Raw genomic sequence first — 20,142 nt, forward strand, 5'->3', positions numbered from 1 at the left:
CTACTGTTCAATACTCAACTGGATCCAAAGGATGGCTTGACAGACTAGAGGTTGCCAGTAAGCGCTTAACATATCCTAACCTAACAGTTTAATTATTTTTAGTTTCATTAGCTAAGACAACAACTCAGTCCGTCTGTTTGTATCACGAGTACCGATGGTTGAGAATGACAAATGTCCTGGCGGACCACGTTGGGATTATAGCTCCTATATATAACTATAAACTGGTACTTCTCCAAACATTTTTTTTCAAAATTGATTTTTATTTGGATTTCGAATGTTGATATAGCAAGAATCTAAAGTCGTAATGGGTTTTCTATTTACTGAGGTCATCGCAAGAGATCACTGTAAAAAAAATTACAAATTTAGTTCATGAACATTCCACTAAGGAACAGGGGCCAGCTTCTCACACATCAATGAGTGCAGTGCGATTTAAGTTTAAGCTCAATGATAAGGGGCCTCCTTTTTATAGCCGAGTCGGCGTGCCGCAGTGAGACACCTCTTTGGAGAGAAGTTTTACATGGCATAGTACCTCACAAATGTTGCCAGCATTAGGAGGGGAAAACCACCTCTGGTTTGATGGTCTCCCCAGAATTCGAAACCAGACGTTCAGCGTCATAGGCGGACATGCTAACCTCTGCGCTACGGTGGTTTCAATGTAAAGCCGTGTGTATTACGAATGTTTTACAAAAGAAAGAAAGGTGGTCCAACTAGTGGTTGCTTAACTTTTTCATAGTTCACCATGGATCATGGATCAAAAAACTTGTATATTCTGATATTTCCATTACCTTCATTATTGTGGCATGAATTTGCTTCCTCGTCCAATCATTTAATTTTCGTAAAGCCTTGTCTGCAACAACGTCAGTTTGGAGATTTTATTGAAATGCACATGTCCAACACAATCATTTGCTTTTAGTTTATAGTAATGCAAATGTACTGCCATCAAAGGTAAAATCCCATTATACCAGCGATCTACAAAGTGATTACTTTGGCTGTATGTGAGTGCTTTAAGTACATTTAATGCGATTAAAACTGAACGAACTTAAATATGAACATTTCGATGCTCGCTAAAGGATTATAGCCATGCAGAGCCAATGGTCATGTGCCAGAGACAAGCAAATTAGGAAGAGACTGAGCAATTTAATGTGGCGAAATAAAGCCAATTGTACGCTGGTGATATCAAACGAATTGAGGAAGAAGAGTTTTTATTTTAAGTAAAAATTAAATAAAAGTTGTCCTATATGGACAATCTGTAGATATATTATGGGGCCATAGAAGAAGAGTGAGTCGCCACAAAGGTTTCTGATAATATTGGGTTGCCCAAAAAGTAATTGCGGATTTTTTAAAAGAAAGTAAATGCATTTTTAGTAAAACTTAGAATAAACTTTAATCAAATATACTTTTTTACATTTTTTTTCTAAAGCAAGCTAAAAGTAACAGCTGATAACTGACAGAAGAAAGAATGCAATTACAACGCCGACTATATGAAAAATCCGCAATTACTTTTTGGGCAACCCAATATAATAAGCATCATAGCTGATATGGATGTTAAGATTTTAATTTTGGTTATTTATGAAATGAAGTACTAATGCAAAAGCTTTTCTATTTACTTTCATATATGGATCGGGCTTGTGTTAATAATTTTGGTAAAACAGAATATATGTGCCAAAAATCATTTTCATTTTAGTTTTAAATTTTTACGCATGAGCTGTTTTGGCTTTTCCTTTACCAAGACCGTAGTCAAAAGATATCCTTGAGAGTTTTCCTTAGCAAACATCAAAGAAATCCTTTAATGTTGAATACAAAAGACACAAAAAACCAAACAAACATTAACTTTACGCTAAAAATTACTTTTTCCTTTTCCCAAAATTTCGCATTATGCTTTTGTTAGCTTACAACATTGAGAGTGAGTAAGTTATTTAATTCTTTAACTATTAACTTACCTTCTTCGGCTGCCTTTTTCTCTTGACGCCTTTGTAGGACAACTTTTTTGAAGACGACTGCTGCAGCTTCTACAGCATTCTGTATTTCCTGTTCACCCAATGTCGTAGTGTGTGTCTGTAAAAAGGATGCAAGAGGGAAATTATAAGAAAAGCCTTCCTCATGCTCTTCAAGATGGATGATAATTGCAATTGTCAGTGTTAGGGATAACTTTGACAAAGTGTTCTTGAAGCAAAAAAGGGGAAAGTAGAGAAAATACAAAACTACGAACTCTTTAGAGGATTGAGATACTCGCGTGATAAAAAAAGGCGGTAAACTATTATTCAACATATTATGAGTTTGAATTTTCGTATAAATTTTTATTAAAATAAGTCTTTAATGGATATTTTTGAAGAAATCTAAATTCAAAATTAATTTTTTTTATATAAAACTAGCTGACCCGGGACCGCTCCGCTGCGCCTTCTTTTATTTTATATGGAAAAAAAGTTTCCATGAAATATTTATTTTCGACAATTGAAAAGCTTTTAGTGAAATACCATGCTACGAAATTAGTATTTATATCGCTTGTCTAACAGTTTAACAATAAGAGTGCTCTTCTCTCAAATACTATTTATATAAACCCCATATTGCTATTGGTTTAAGGGAGTTTACAGGATGAGGCGTCCCCCAAACACATGGCCCAAAATAGGTTATCAAATTCGTTTTCTAATCTGAAATACCTTTCATTTGAGCCATATATTGGCATGGTGAAAAAATTTTTACCCTTTGGGGGGTGTTTTGAGGAAGGGGTGATGCCTTAAATATATGGTCCTAAATTTGGATATCAAATTCTTATTCTACTCCCAAATACCTGTGCCCCATTCTGCGATGGCCAGCAAAAATTGCTGTTTGTGGGGTATTTTGGGAAATGGGTAGAGCCCCAGAAAATTGGTCCCGAAAGTGGGTATCAATTCTTGCTCAACCCCCCAATACCTTTCATTTAAGCCCCACATTGTCATGGTCGGTAAATATGCCCGATTTAGGGGTGTTTTGGGGATTGGGGTGGTCCCCCAAACACTAAGCCCGTAAAATATATCAGCAACGTGCTCTTTTCTCATATATCTATTTATCATTTATTTAAACCCCATATTGCCATTGGCCACAAAATTGGGTATCAAATTCGTTTTCTAATCGCATTTAAACTCCTTATTGCAAAAGTCAGCAAATATGTCCGGTTTGGGGTATTGGCCCTAAAAACAATATATGTTTATTTCCACTCTCTTTAAGACCCAAATTGTCTTGGTGAGCAAATACGTCCTATTTGGGGGTTGTTATGGTGGTGGGACATCCCCCAGACATTTGGTCCCTAATGTTGATATCAGATACGTGGTCTACTCACAAATACCTTTAATTTGAGCCCCATATATCCATAGTCGGCAAACATGACCGGCTTGGGGGGTGTTTTGGGGGATGGCTGGCCACTCAGTGAATTGGCCTGGAAAATATATATCGGATTCGTGTTCTTCTCTAAAAACCCTCTTATTTGAGCCTCATATTGGAATAGTCAGCAAATACTTCCTATGGGGGTGTGGTGGCCCCATCGTGCTTTGCTCCCAAAGACCTTTCATTTGAACCCCATATAGCTATGGTCACAAATTTGTCCCTTTTGGGGGATGTTTTTGGGGAGTGGCGCCCCCCAAACACTTGGTCCCATATTTGGATATCAGATTCAAATTCTACACTCAAATACCTTTTATTTAAGACCCATAATCCCATGGTCAGTAAATAAGTCCTGTTTAGGTGTGGTTTGGGGAAGGGGTAGAACCCCTGAAGCGTGGTCCCACATTTGGATATTAGATTCGTATTCAACTCGCAAATAGCTTCCATTTGAGTCCCATATTGCCATGGTCGCTAAATATGTCCGATTTAGGGGTGTTTTGGGGGTTGGGGTTTGGGGTGGTCCCCCTAACACTTGGTCCGACATTTGGATATCAGATACGTTTTCTCATGCTAAATACCTTTCATTTGAGTCGCATATTGTCGTGATTGGTCTAAATATATGTTTGGCAGGTTTTAGGGTGGGGCGGCCCCCCTAGGTACCCCATCCGAAATTTGGATACCAAATTTTTACTTTTAGGGTACTATATGAGAGCATACAAAATTTCGCTTAAATCGCACCACCCATCTCCGAGATCTGGCGTTTCTGAAAATTAGGTTATGGGGGAGGGTCCGCCCCCCTTCAGATATCAACAAATGTAGTACCCTATCTTCACCACGGGATCATTAAGCACCATCTGTGAAAATTTCAAGAAAATCGGTTCAGCTTTTTCTGAGTCTGTAAGGAACACACAAACAAACAAACAAACCTACAAATAAACACAATTTGAATTTTATATATAAGACTAGCCGAACCGGGCCCGCTCCGCTGCGCCTTCTTTAACTCTCTAATATCTTTTTCCCAACCACACTTCGCCCTCAATGCGGATAACAAACTCTTGCCATTGTAGCCTATGACGCTGAAAGCGTTGGAATTCTGGCGAGAACATCGGACAAAGCGGTGTTTATCCTCTCTTAATGTTGGCGACATTTGCGAGGTTCAATGCCATGCTTGGTCATTTAAAAAATTTTCGCACTGCGGGACGACGTTCGGACCCGGTTATAAAAAAATGGTCCCTTGAATCGGAAAGCAGTCATTGATGTGTGAGAATTTGCCCCTTCTCGGTTGCTGGTGGTAATGTTCTTCCTTAGGGTAATGTTCCATTGGGGGGAGGGATGGCACCTCAGACATTTCGACTCAAATATAGATATCAAATTCGTAATGGCGTTTTTGAGGGATGGTGTGACCCCCTGTACTTCGATCTGATTCTGTATGCCAGAATCGAAATCTACTCCCGAATACCTTTCGTTTTAGGCCGATATTGAAATGAATGCCCAATATGTCTGTTTGGCGGAGTTTTGGGGTTGGGGCGTCCCGATGGGTACTTAGACTCTATACCATATTCGTATTTTACTCTCCCATACCTTTCATTTGATACCTATATTGTCCCGATTGGTCCACTTTTGATTTTGGGTTGTGTTTTTGGCATAAGGGGGAGGGTCCGTCCCCTTCCGATACCGAAAAATTATATAGCCTATGTTTCCTTCCAGACCAATCTACACAATATGCGAAAATTTCGAGAGAATCGGTTCTGCCGTTTTTCAGTCTATACGTAACAAACAAACCGAGACCCATATATCCATGATTGGCTAATATGCCCATTTTGGGCGTTTTTTGTGGGGTGGCTTAACCCCCTCTATTCGACATGAATTTGTATGCCAGATTTGTTATCTACACCCGCATACTTTTCATTTGATACCCATATTGCCCCTATCGCTGCACTTTTGATTTTGGGTGGTGTTCCAGGTATTTGGACCCAACTTTTATTATAAAATTCGTACTCTACTCTTGAATACCTTTCATTTGAATCCCATATTGTCCCGCTTGGTCCACTTTTATTTTTGGGTAGTACTTTTGGGGCAAGGGGGAGGGTCCGTCCCCCTTCCGATACCGAAAAATTATATAGCCTATGTTTCCTTTCAGACCAATCTACGCAATATGCGAAAATTTCCAGAGAATCGGTCCTGCCGTTTTTCAGTCTTTACGAAATTGGCTAATGTGCTCATTTTAGGCGTTTTTGTGGGGGTGGGGTGACCCCCTATACTTCGACATGAATTTGTATGCCAAATTCGTTATCTACTCCCCCATACTTTTCATTTGATACCCATATTGGCCTTGTCGGTCCACTTTTGATTTTGGCTGGTGTTCCAGGTACTTGGACCCAACCCATTTGAATCCCATATTGTCCCGATCGGTTCTCTTTTATTTTTGGGTAGTAAGGGGAGGGTCCGCCCCCCTCCCGATATCAAAACCGACAAACAAACAAACAAATACAAATTGAATTTTATATATAAGATGGACAAAATAGTTTTTTTTTACCCTACCACCATACAAAGAGGGGACACTAATCTAGTTATTCCGTTTGCAACAACTCGAAATCTTGATCTGTGACCCCAAATACAAATTGCATCACGTATGCCCCTGGAAAATTTTTCACCTATCAATGAATGCTGTCCCGAATGTTGATGTTAAATTCATGGTCAATGAGTGCTGTCCGATTCAAGTTGAAGCTCAGCGATAAGGGACCACCATTTTATAGCTGAGCTCAAACGGTGTGCCGCAGTGCGAAGCCCCTTTGGGGATAAGTTCTTAGATGGCATATTATATCCCTAATGTCGCCAGCATTTGGAGAGGACTACCACAGCTGAAATTTTTTCTAATCTTCTCGGCAGGATGCGAACCCACGCATTCAGCGCCATAGGAATACATGGCTTCGGATCTGCTCTACGATGGCTACGGATCTGCGACCCTATATAGTATGTATAGTCTTGATAGTCTTAACACTCTAAGTCGGTCTAACCATGTTTGCCCAATCACAATCGATATCACAAAACTTCAGCCAAATCAAACAAAAATTGCGGCTTCCAGGGGCTCAAGAAGTCAAATCGTTAGATCGCTTTCTATGGGAGCTATATCAGGTTATAGATCGATTTGGACCGCACTTGGCGCATTTGTTTTAAGTCATAACAGAACACTACATGCAAAACTTCACCCAAATCTGAAAAAATTTCGGCTTGTAAGGGCTCAAGAAGTCAAATCGGGGGATAGGTTTATATGGGAGCTAAATCAGGTTATAGAACGATTTGGACCAAACTTTACACAAGTGTTGAAAATCATAACAGAACACTACACACCACATTTAGCCAAATCGGACAAAAATTGCAGCTTGTAAGGGCTCAAGAAGTCAAATCAATAGATCGGTATATATGGGAGCTAGGTTATGGACCGATTTGGACAGTACTAAGCGCATTTAAGTCAAAAGAGAACACTACGTGCAAAACTTCAACCAAATCAGACAAAAACTGCGGCTTGTAAGGGTTAAAAAAGTCAAATCGGGAGATCGGTTTATATGGGAGCTATATTAGGTTCTTGACCGATGTGGACCGTACTCCGCACAGTTGTTGGAAGTCATAACAGAACACTACGTGAAAATTTAAGCTAAAATCAGTCAAATCGCGAGATCGGTATATATGGAAGCTGTATCCAAATCTGAACCTACATCAATAAAAAGTATCTGTGCAAGATTTCAAGCGGCTAGCTCTACTATACACAATTAGTTCGACTCAGAATGTCGAGACCATCAAGAATATATATATATATATATGCTTTATGGGGTCCTAGATCAATATTTCGAGGTGTTACAAACGGAATGATTAGATTAGTATGCCCCATTCTATGGTGGTGGGTATAAAAATACAAAGCCTATCTTGGCCAAAATTTCAATAAATAACAATTAAATCTCGTGTATCCCCAAAACCAGTGGAGATATTGCATACCTCAAGCGGGAGTTTTGAGCACTATCCAGCTTAAACAGAATTTTGAAAATCGGACTAAAAACGAAGATTTGGCAGCCCGAACAATTTTTCAAAATGACGAGGTGATCAATTTTAGGGACCTGCTAAGAGGCGCCTGGACCACATAGGGCCTTGAACACGGTCTCGATAATACCTAAGCTGCAACTATTTAAAATTTTAAGGAGATATCTATACCGGTTCTCACTCGGCATATTTTTTACTAGTTTTTTCTCCCACTGTGCAACGATAGACGCGTACAATCACTGTCTCGATAACACCTAAGCTCTAACTATTTAAAATTCTTAGGAGATATCTATACCGGTTCTCACATGCCATATTTTTACTAGTTTTTTGTCTCCCACTGTGCAACGATAGACGCGTACAATCAGCGGTATCGAGCGAAGAGTCTAAGTGAGAGGCTGCGCGGCACCGGCTCTTGCATAAAAACTGAGTGCATATGATGCTCGACATGACAAGACGAGTTATAACCAAAGGCCATCATGTTCCTGCGGCGGATCGGATCCTTTGGACCGTATTGAACTTGCTCACCTACAGAAGCTTGATGAGTATCGCCACTTCCACATGCAAATATGGCTAGAACAACCAGTTTTCTAATTGTAAGGATCTCACCTTGATATGCACAGCGAATGGACCTGTCAGAGTAAAATTGCAAATTTTGCCCATGAACATTCCACTAAGGAGCAGGGGCTAACTTCTCACATATCAATGAAGGCAGTCCGATTCAAGTTTTAAGCTCCGATTCAAGTTTTAAGCTCAATGGGGCCTCCTTTTTATAGCCGAGTCCGAACGGCGTGCCGCAGTGAGACATCTCTTTAGAGAGAAGTTTTACATGGCATAGTACCTCACAAATGTTGCCAGCATTAGGAGGGAAAACCACCGTTAAACATTTTTTCTGATGGTCTCGCCAGGATTCGAACCCAGGCGTTCAGCGTCATAGGCGGACATGCTAACCTCTGCAGTACTCTGGACCTGTCAGAGTACTGCTTTGAAACTGTGACAGGCCGTCTCATTAATTCCCAAGATGTTGTATGTGCGAAAACATCGCTCATGTACTTAAAGAGTGACATAATTCAAAAAGTTGGGTAGACACAAGTAGGTTGCCCAAAAAGTAATTGCGGATTTTTTAAAAGAAAGTAAATGCATTTTTAATAAAACTAAGAATGAACTTTAATCAAATATACTTTTTTTACACTTTTTTTTCTAAAGCAAACTAAAAGTCACAGCTGATAACTGACAGAAGAAAGAATGCAATTACAGAGTCACAAGCTGTGAAAAAATTTGTCAACGCCGACTATATGAAAAATCCGCAATTACTTTTTGGGCAACCCAATATTTTTTGTATTAGTAGTACGAGTTTCTACTGGGATGATTTCGAGGCAGCCATTCAATCTAGCAGCTATTGAAAAGATATTTACCGCCAAGATATGTCGGGTTGAATTTCTCTTCTTCATCGAGGTATCATGGTATGAGGTATCAGTTGTAGAGGCGGTAAACTGCTAAATTTTTCCGAATACAAAAATCGTCCTAGACTTGTTGACTTGATAGCTGTGCACTTTAAAATTCGCTTGTCTAATTGCCGGCCCACAAAGATATACCAGGAACTTGTAGAGCATGCGAGTTTGCAATACAAGACACTATTCACATACTCCAAGCAAACTGACATGAGTGAAATCCTTGAATTTTCATTACAAAAGGGAATTTTGCCGACATTTCTTGGAAACTTCATTTAAACCTCAACGGATTTTATAAGCAAAAACCAAAAATCTACTGCTTCCCTTAAAGCTACCCTTCATAAGTCTTCTTAAGTCTCAATAGTTAAATCACCGATGACTACAGTGCCCCAAATGACTACTAATGCATAATGACTTCGTTTGCATATTGAAGTGGGCAAGCGATTCAGCTTGCAAAGCTCTGTACTACAAGGACACAATGCTGTTGGCAAGTGCTGCTAACATGGACAATGTTTCTCTATAGTCCTTGTTATGATTGTAACTTGTTGATGTTCGCTTACCTTTGTGAGTTGAGCAGAAGAGCCGCTCTCTGTCCTGTTATTTGTGTTTTGGTCCTTTGTGCTATTGTCTGCATTCTGTGTTTCTCCTTCTCCTTCACCTCCTCGGGGTGATTTACTTCGCTGTGATGCATTGTCTTTATCCTCCGTTTGTTGTTTTTGCTTTTCATCGTTTTGGTTTCTATTCGATTTCGTAGTTAATTCGGAATATTTTCTTTCGTTTGTATGGGATTTTGAATTGGCACCTGAAATACAAAAACAAAAATTCAATGAATTATTTAACACTTGGCCTATTGCGCGTTTTTCGTGGAAAAGTTGGTCAATAAGAATATTTAATTGAATGAGAGTTGGACCGAAGCATATTTGGTCTGTAGCAGGAAAAGGACAAGGTTGGATTGTACGCAAATTCCTATGTATGTCTTCTGTAGGGGGTAGTTCTTTGCATGCCCAGAAAAAGAAATTCTGTCTGAGGTATTTGGTGGGTTGCTAAGGGAGCTACTTAAGACCTAAGTTAACATGTTTCAATTAGATGAACACATTTTTCGAGCGTAAAATTTGGAGAAATGCGATCCAGAGTCATTGAGATAATTAGTGTGGCATTTAAAAACACGAGAGACTACGTGCGATCCAGGAAAACACCAATAAAAAGAGATTGGCAGAGAGAATTTCATTAAAAACGGGTGAAAAGTGCGTCCATGTGCCGTAAGAAGTATTGGGTTGCCCAAAAAGTAATTGCAGATTTTTCAGGTCGGCCAAATGAAGTTGATGATGACCAAATCAAAGCATTAATCGAAATGGATCGTCATATAACTGAGCGTGAGATATGAGAGAAGTTAAATATACCAAAATCAACCGTTTATTATCACATAAAAAGTCTTGGACTGGTGAAAAAGCTTGATATTTGGGTACCACATGTATTGAAAGAAATTCATTGAACAAACCGAATCAACGCTTGTGATATGCACCTTAAACGCAATGAATTCGATCCGTTTTTAAAACGAATCATAACTGGAGATGAAAAATGGATTGTTTACAACAACGTTAGTCGAAAACGATCATGGTCCAAGCATGGTGAACCAGCTCAAACCACTTCAAAGGCTGATATCCACCAAAAGAAGGTTATGCTGTCTGTTTGGTGGGATTGGAAGGGTGTGGTATATTTTGAGCTGCTTCCAAGGAACCAAACGATTAATTCGGATGTTTACTGTCAACAATTGGACAAATTGAATACAGCCATCAAGGAGAAGCGACCAGAATTGGTCAATCGTAAAGGTGTCATATTCCACCAGGACAACGCTAGACCGCACACATCTTTGGTCACTCGCCAAAAACTGAGTGAGCTTGGCTGGGAGCTTTTGATGCATCCACCATATAGCCCTGACCTTGCACCATCAGACTACCATTTATTTCGATCTTTGGTAAAATTTTCGGCAATGATGAGGCTATAAAATCGCACTTGGTTCAGTTTTTTGCAGATAAAAGCCAGAAGTTCTATGAGCGTGGAATGCTAAATTTGTCAGGAAGATGGCAAAAGATTATCGAACAAAATGACAATTATATATTTGATTAAAGTTCATTCTTAGTTTTATTAAAAATGCATTTACTTTCTTTTAAAAAATTCGCAATTACTTTTTGAGCAACCCAATAAATTAGAGAGATTGGTCTTTATATTCGATATACAGAACTAAAAGTGAAAACTACAAGGAAGTTTGCAACTGTTCCTCAATGTTCATGGGAAAATTTGCATTTGCAATACAAGAAACCATACTACATTATTAAAACCAAATGAAAAATTCTTCCTCTGTGGTTTCAGAAAGTAATTGGCCCTGTTAGTCGAGTTGACAGCTTTCGCGGATTACCTGTACAGGGGTCGTGTCGCTACTGTTATATAACAATGAACTAAAATAGTCTAAGCCATTCAAACCTTACCTAACCATCATATAAGGAAGATTTTGAAAATGGTTATACAACCTTCTCTTTAAATTTTATCGAAACAATACTTCATTTGTGAATTCAAGAAGTAAAATTCGTACATCGGTCTATTGGAAGCAATACCAAAAATTAGGACAATGAACCTGGCACAGATGTACTATAAGGGACTTATACAACTCTCCATTTATTTCATTCATTCAATGCGTGTTCTGTGTAATCAAGATGTAAATTCGTAAAATCGGTGTATATCTAGAAGCCCACTGAGTGTATAAGGATCCCATATTCGGCAAACAGATCTCCCTAGAATGGAATTGATATGGCATCTGTCGAAACGCAGTTGGAACTACTCTGAGTTGCAGAGGAAGGTTAATTTCATCAAGTCCTGTGGGCGGCAATGGTCACCGCTTCAGCTACTGTATCCTTCTAAACGTTGTCCTGCCTGATACATTGATTGATCTTGACAATCTTTATTGTAGTCCTAACTATGTCACAGTAGATCATGAATATCAAAGCTGACCACCTGCTACAGAGGTGGTTTTCAATCCACAAAGTAGTTGTTGTAGCCACACATTGTAAGTATATTGTTTCATTTTCCATCTTCCTCGTTCATTCTTCTCTGAGGTCATCCTGATCCAGCAATGGTTCTTTTAGATTCAGTAAATCTAAAGTTCGGGTTATTGTTTCGATGGCAGCCCAGAAGAAACTGGATCTTAGTTTTCCCGTGTACATGGACGGTGCTCGCCATTAGGTGACATCCTGTGATGGTCCTTAGTTTAGTGTTACACTCAGGACATATATTTGTAATAGTATCGTCTAACCTTGAACGATACGAGTTCAATGTGTTAGGTTAGGTTAGGTTTAAGTGGCAGTCTGTCATCATACTCACTTAGACGTTTTCGTCCATTGTGATATCACAAGAACAGAAGAAGGAAGATGCCTTATAGTTCCTGCCGTTGAACCATCCAGATCGTTTTAAAAAGCCCAACAACTTGCGAATGTTCATATCCGCTAAATCAGACACGTTCTCAAAGAAATGAAAACCTAAAGTGGAACTCCTTCCAACTGCTAGTGCGAGACACACACAGGATGTGTTCTATAATCTCTTCTTCTTCGATGTCCTCAGAAGAACCGAAGAAGGAAGATGCATTATAGTTCCTAACGTTGAACCATCCAGATCGCTTTAAAAAGCCCAACAACTTGCGAATGCAAAATGCAAATTTTGCCCATGAACATTCCACTAAGGAACAGGGGCAAACTTCTCACATATCAATGAGTGCAGTCCGATTCAAGTTTTAAGTTCAATGATAAGGGGCCTCCTTTTTATAGCCAAGTTCGAACGACGTGCCGCAGAGCGACACCTCTTTGGAGAGAAGTTTTATATGGCATAGTACCTAACAAATGTTGCCAGCATTAGGAGGGGAAAACCACCGCTGAAAAATTTTTTTTTTCTGATGGTCTCGCTAGGATTCGAACCCAGGCGTTCAGCGTCATAGGTGGACATGCTAACCTCTGCGCTACGGTGGCCTCCTTGTGAATGTTCACATCTGCTAAATAGACAGGTTCTCAAAGAAATAAGAACCTAAAGTGGAACTCCTTTTAACTGCTAGTGAGGGACACACACAGGTGTTCTATAGTCTCTTCTTCTTCAATGTCCTCACAGCTCCTACAAAAGTCGTTGCTGCCAACCTTCAGTCTGTCAGCATGTTTTCCGATTAGACAGTGCCCTGTCAAGACGGACACAATGACTGAGACATCTGTTCTAGCCAATGACAGCAAAGCGGTAGACCTTTTCAAGTCTAAATTAGGCCACATAGTTTTGGAATGCTCATAGCCCCCTCTTTGTGACCAGCTACCATTCGGGCCTGGTCCTGAGAACTTAGCTTACATAACGCCAGAGGCATACCCACAGATTTCAGTATCCCTTTACAATTCCCCGTGATAACTCTGTGGCCCGGCACCCAGAACAGGTGAATTTTGAATCTCCTTGAGAGATCTGCCATAATCGAAGGCGGTTTTTGTGTTCAGAAATACGTTCTCCAGGGATTTAATGGCTGTCTGGATGTCTGAGAAGATATTTATGCCAATTGTCGTATTGACATTATATTTTAGCCACCCCACCACTTCCTTAATTGCAAGGATCTCTGCGTAATATACACTGCAGTGGTCGGGTAACCTTTTTGATATAACCAGTTCTAGATCTTTAGAGTACACCCCAAAGCCCACCTGGCCGTTTAGTTTGGAACCATCCATATAGAAGTCTATGTAACTTCTGTTACCGGGGATATCGTAGTTCCAATCGGTTCTATCAGGAATAGTGGTACAGTACTTTTTATCTAGAAGCGGCTCAGGTAGGTTGTAATCCACACTGCCTGGAACATCGGACTTGGTATCAAGTTAACACAATGTCCGTAGGCGCAGTGTTCGCTGCTAATTGGGTAGCCACAATGTCCTGAGGCATAAGAAATAGGATTAAATTCAGTACATCAGATGGTGTCGTCCTCAGTGCGGCTGTGATGCACAAATAAGCCATCCTTGGTATCCGGTTAAGTATTGAGCAGTATGTGGACTTTTGAAGCGCCGTCCACCAGACCACAATACCATATGGCATCACACCATCAATGTGTTACACCATCCGGATCTCAGTTGGGTCAGATAAGTTCCGGTCCTCGTGGCAGGTCTTTTTCGCCTTCAGCAATGGATGGTGGGCGCCCACCAAGGACTATATTCGGTCGGTATGACAAGATCGTTGGCGAACAGCGTTTTTTTATACCCTCAACTATAGGATGGATCTAGCCATGTCTGTCCGTTCGTCTGTCGAAAGCACGCTAACTTTCGAAGAAGTAATGTTAGACGCTTGAAATTTTGCACAAATATATTTTATTAGTATAGGTCAGTTGGGTTGTAAATGAGTCAAATCGGTCCACGTTTTGATATAGCTGCCATATAACCCGATCTTGGATCTTGATTTCTTGACTCCTTGAGCATCTAGAGGGCGTTATTCTTATCTGATTTGACTGAAATTTTGCATGAAATATTTTGTTGACTTCCAAAAACTACGAAAAATATGTTTCAAATCGGTACATAACCGGATATAGCTGCCATAAAACCGATCGCGGATCTTGACTTCTTGAGCCTCTAGAGGGCGCAATTCTCATCCGATTTGACTGAATTTGTGCATGAAGTGTTGTGTTATAACTTCCAAAAACTGTGCTAAGTATGTAATTTTGCACGTGGTGTTTTGGTATTGCTACCAACAACTGAGCTAGGTATGGTTCAAATCGGTTCATAATCTAATATAGCTGCCACATAAACCGATCTTGGATCTTGACTTCATGAGCCACTAGAGGGCGCAATTCTCATCCGATTTGGTTGGAATTTTAAATGAAGTATTTTGTTATGACTTCCAAGAACTGCGCTAAGTATGGTTCAAATCGGTGCATAACCTGATAAACCATATAAACCGATCTTGGATCTTGACTTCTTGAGCCACTAGAGGACGATATTCTTATCCGATTTTGCTGAAATTTTGTACAACGGCTTCTCCCAAGACCTTCAACATACATGTCCAATATGGTCTTAATCGATCAATAGCATGGTACAGCTCCCATAAAAACCGATCTCCCTATTATGGTCCGAATCGGTCTATAACTTGATATATCTCCAATAGCATAACAATTTTTATTCGCAAAGTACTCGACAAATGCGATCCATGGTGGAAGGTATATAAGATTCGGCCCGGCCTAACTTAGCACGCTCTAACTTGTTAAAAATCCAAATATTCTTCTTCTTGTTTCTGGGAAGGGGCTAGCCCGGTGAGTCCGAAGTTCGGGTGGTTATTTTGAGGGCAGACCAGGTGAAACTGTTCAGATTGAAGTTCACAGTGGTCCTTAACCCTAAGTATCTTAGTCTTCAACGTCTAGATGGACGGTACACGCCATTTGGTGACATACGGTGATGGTCCTTAGTGCCGCGTTCTTTTTTGCACCCGCAGTCCACACCGAGACCGCATAGTTTATTATCGGTCAGCCGATCGTCTTATACATCGTCAACAGTGTTTCCTTGTCCATTTACCGGGTGCTGCCGGACAAACCTTTGAAGACTCTGTTCTCGTTCTTTGCCCTTTCGCAGATGGCTCAAGAATTCAAGATCCCAGATCGGTTTATATGACAGCTATACCAGACTATGAACTGATTTAAATCATACTTAGCACAGTTTTTGAATACAAAAACACTACGTGCAAAGTTTCAGTCAAATGGGACGAGAATTGCGCCATCTAGAGGCTCAAGAAGTCAAGACCCAAGATCGGTTTATATGGCAGCTATATCAAAACATCGACCGATTTGAACCATACTTAGCACAGTTGTTGGAAGTGATACCAAAGCGCTAAGTGCAAAATTCCAGTCAAATCGGACGAGAGTTGGTGGAAGGTATAAAAATTTCGATAGTTGAAGAGCCACGAGGACCATCGATTGACACGAGGACCATCGTATGACATTGGTTGAGACCTCGGTTTATATATGTATTGACGTTTGGAAATTCTCCAGCAAGAGAGAGTTGTACCTCAAGTCTTGTCTTTATGAATGTCCATTGCTCGGATTCTTTACCGAAGTTCTGCCGGCACGGAATGGCTATGAGTACCACACGGGTTAGAACCCTGAGCTCCGATTTGTGTGGTGTTCTTCGTTGTAACGAGAAATTCTGCCGAGAGCTACCGAGAGCGTCTGCACGTTGCCGATAGTGGCATGTTTCGTATACGCAGTAGCTACAATTGCAGTCGCGGAAAATGAGTCATATCGAGTGGAGAGCCTCAGTGGGAAGTCGAGCGACATCGGCTCTTGTCTATGTACTGAGTGCCTATGATTCTCGATATGGAAAGGCGAATAATTGGTGATCGGTCCGAAGGGCCGGTTGCGATCATGTTCACCATTTTCTAGATGTTCGGAACAAAAAAATTTTTAGAGACAATTTGGGGATCTTGGTCAGCGTTGCGGTGCAGCGCCTTGGACTATTTGACACTGCGGATGACGTTTGCTGATTGTTGATCGGCTTGTGATATGTCGGTTGATTTCCAGATCCAGTTATCTCTTTCTATAGCCGTTAGTTTGGGATTTGGGTGCGGATACTGATGCATATATTGTTGCACGGCAGAAGTTGAAGGGATCAGATAGTCGGATGTCGAAGACGACGAGAAACTCTAAATCACTCTCCGACTCCGGCTTAGTACCACGACTCCGACTCGGGGTCGGTGTCTAAGATCAGACTCCGCAACCCTGGTAGGAATTCTAACTCACATTTCACTGTGGGAAAATATTATGGTCATGATCTGGGAAATGAGAAACTTAATTTGAGGTCAAGTGCCTAGAAGGAACGCCCCACTTGATCTCCTAAAGGAAAATTTGTTTACTTTCTCTTTCTATATGTCTCCCGCTCCCTTTCTATCACTCTCACCATCACAATCTCTCTGTATGACTCTTAAAAAATGTATCAAAATGTCTTTGTTACTCACTTTCATCGATATCGACTCCTTTGCTGTTGCGTCTTCGTGGTGTAGGTATTTTTGTAATGGGTCGTGATTTATCGAGTATATCGGCCAATGGTTTGGGACTCGGTATTTTGGTAGGTTCCACCTTTTTGGGAGCCTGAAAATAGGAAACACAAATAATATATGCAACTTCACCCTTCCCTTCTTTTTTAATGAAAAAATACCTGTGTCTCATTTTCTGGATGTGATAGGGAACGTCGCGTTACTGGCTTGGGCACATTAGATTTATTCGCTCCCGAATCCTCAGATATTGAACGCATCTGCTCTGGTTTGGGTCGTTCATTGGGTTTGTCTTCACCACCTGCTGCGGCAGCAGCAGCACCTTCGTTCGGTGGTGACATAGATGGGCTATGCGTTTGTTGAACATTTAACGAGGCCACCTGGGCAAATTCTTCACTTTGTGTTTGAAGATCACGAGATTGGCGACGCCTCAGACGATTGTGCATCAGAGGAGTGCGAGGCAAAGCTCCACCCATGCCACTGCCATTGCCCCCCAGTTGAGGCCCCAAAGAATGAGGGCCCATCGGCATATTGGCATCGGTTTTGTAATAGACACCATAGCCCTGATCGGGCACTAGCACATTTTCAGCGCTATGCACGATGGGTCTCTGGGGATAGCCCTGATAACTGCCATCATCCGAGCCATCATTGTAAATGATGCGAGGCTCACTGCTAAAACCGCTGTTGTAGTTCTTCTCATATTGAACCTCATCTGCCTCCAGGAAGCTGCTGGTGCTATCACCAAAATAGTCCACATATTCGGGACGATTGTCATCTTCTTCGGTGACATTTTGGAACTGATGGAACTGCTGCTTGGCCTCACCGAAAGTGCGTAAATGACCCGAACCTGCCTCTGGGCCCATGGCCATATTCATGCCCGAAGATGGATCTTTGACACAATCTTGCCGCACCAAACGGCTGGGCGAACGCGACATGGAACGCGAACTGGAAGTGGGTATTTCTGGCAAAAGACGCCTTGATTCTGGATGATGCGACTTGGAAATGGAGTACTCCTCATTGCTGTGACTGCGTACCTTGATCATTTTCGAATGATCACGCGTATGGTGAATATTGACACTCTGACTGCTGGAATACTGTTCCCCGCCTGCGGTGCTGGTGGGAATTTCGGCCACTCCCACGGCGGGCACATTTTGTTGCGACAAGAAGGGACGGGGATTTTGCACATTGGGAAACAGGAAATTCTGCTTCTGCCTAGGCGAAATGGGTAGAAATTTATTTTGCGAACCAGAGTTGGCGGACTGAACCGTCAACGAATTGCTGGTAAATGATTCGGGATTGGGCAGAGTTTGTTGGCGCATAAATTCCGGAGAGCGTCGATATTGCGGCGAAGTCTGACGCTTGGGCGGTGAGGTGGGCAACAATTTGACATGTTGATCGGGATTGGGCAGAGTGGCTTGACGCATCATACGTGACTTGGGTATATTGGCCGCCGGATTGGGGTAATCATGATGGTCTTCATTCAGTCCCCCGGGTTGGGAGGTCTGCGTTTGATCGTATTGCGAGGGAGGTGGATAATTGCCAGTGCTGGGTAATATCTTACCACTGCCACGATGCATAGAGGGTGAGGGATAGGAGGGGGCAGTGGCTGCATTGCCGGTGGTCACTGAACCTGGTCCCGGTGGCGGCTCCATGATGTTGCAGGGAAATGAGGTCTGCCTTATGAAGGGCGGATAGCGTTGCTCACCGGGCGAACGTTCCGGAGAGCGGCTGAAGCCGCGATTTGGGGAGGTGGACATGTACATGGGAGCTTGGCATGGATTAGCGGGTAAAGTTGATTGTCGGCGCACCTGTCAAGAGATAGAGAATTGAACATCCAATAAACTTTGTTGGGTTTAAGTATGAGTCTTACCTGTAAACGATGATGCGTGGGGGTTACTTGGCCCGAGGTGTGCTGCGGCGGCGCTTGTTGCTGCTGCTGTAATTGTTGTGCGTAATTATCACAATCGCTGGTCTCTATGTTTATAATGTCGTCACTATTATAGGCTGTGGGGTACAGGGGGCCCTTTTGCATCTGATGCGGTGAGGTGGGGGCGGTGAGATTGACACTATTGTAATTCTCCAAATTACTGCCACTGCCCGACAAATTCTGCTCGTTATTGGGCAAAGTGGTGGGCAAAGTGGATTGACGCAAGACGCGACGCTGGGGATTGACGTGATATCCGGGAGCTGGGGTAGGATGAGTTATGCCCACTCCTGCTATGGTTATGGCACTGCCAGTGTTATAGTTGACTATGTGATGGCTTCTCACCGATTGCGAGATGGGATGATGGTGCTGATGATGACGTACATCCAAGGTGGGATAACTGCCCGCCGATTGAGCTTCTATGAGATTCTGTTGCTGGGGATAAAGATTGTCGGCTACAGGATTTTGAGCATTGGGATTGTTGGGATCGTCCTCGGGATCTATAAGAAATTAAAAAATAAAAATTTCATGAAGATGGAAGAAGAATTTCGAAGTCGTTTAAAACTCACTGGAGATGGTCCAAGAACGTCGTATACTTTTGCGCAAAACGTCACTGGTGGGCAGATGATCAACAGCACCGCAAGAGCCCTTTAGCCAATCGCTGCCTGTGGCTTGAATTTCCCTGCAAGCGGAAAAACAATTGCACTTGAAGATCAGAAACGAAAACATTTTTGTAGAAAGAAAAAAAAAAACCAAATATCCCAGTAGTTGGCAAAACGCCAGCTTTGCTGGGTAAAGAAGCTGCGTTTGCTTGGAAATCTAAATGGCAAATGATTGTCTGGCAAGTCAGCATGAAATCATGCGAGAAAACAATTCGACAAATCATTCAAACATCCGCTCCATGGCCACAAAAAAAAAAACCAAAACACAGAAAAAACCTAAAAACGCAACACATGACAACATCCCATGTTAACCAACCAACCAACCCAAAATGTGATGAGCTTGGCTTAAATGAACTTTTGCTCTCCCCCATGCCCCATAGCCTGGCCCAAAACAGCATTTAAACACCATTCATTACCACAATAATTGAACCTCAAACACCGCTAAAGATTTTTCAAATGAAAGGCGAGGAGTAGGAGATCTATTCAATCACCAGCACCTATAACGCCTTAGCCAACATGGAATTGCTACGCATTTGGCAAAGACCGTTTGAGGCAACTCCATGTCTGTGGAGACGCCAACACATAAAGCCATGGGTAGGGGAGACAGAGCTTGCAGTGTCTCGTATAGACATCGATTCTATGGCAGCTCACACTATTCGCAGCAGATCGCCCCCAAACATTTGGA

At 41.7% G+C, this 20,142-nt stretch overlaps 1 protein-coding gene across 5 annotated transcripts in view; it reads right to left on the reverse strand.

Moving 5' to 3' along the window:
• Nucleotides 1-20,142, reverse strand: part of LOC106088861 (uncharacterized) — a 431,599-nt gene that overhangs the window by 114,369 nt on the left and 297,088 nt on the right. For all 5 annotated transcript variants that reach the window (XM_059362969.1, XM_059362966.1, XM_059362965.1 and 2 more), the window contains 6 exons: nucleotides 19,365-19,477; nucleotides 18,742-19,295; nucleotides 17,036-18,679; nucleotides 16,836-16,968; nucleotides 9,401-9,642; nucleotides 1,941-2,055 (listed from right to left, as the gene is read on the reverse strand). In XM_059362969.1, coding sequence (XP_059218952.1) covers nucleotides 1,941-2,055; nucleotides 9,401-9,642; nucleotides 16,836-16,968; nucleotides 17,036-18,679; nucleotides 18,742-19,295; nucleotides 19,365-19,477 — 2,801 coding nt within the window. The remainder of the gene's footprint in view (nucleotides 1-1,940; nucleotides 2,056-9,400; nucleotides 9,643-16,835; nucleotides 16,969-17,035; nucleotides 18,680-18,741; nucleotides 19,296-19,364; nucleotides 19,478-20,142) is intronic.

The sequence above is a fragment of the Stomoxys calcitrans genome, chromosome 2 (assembly GCF_963082655.1).
Source record: "Stomoxys calcitrans chromosome 2, idStoCalc2.1, whole genome shotgun sequence".
Lineage (NCBI taxonomy): Eukaryota > Metazoa > Arthropoda > Insecta > Diptera > Muscidae > Stomoxys > Stomoxys calcitrans.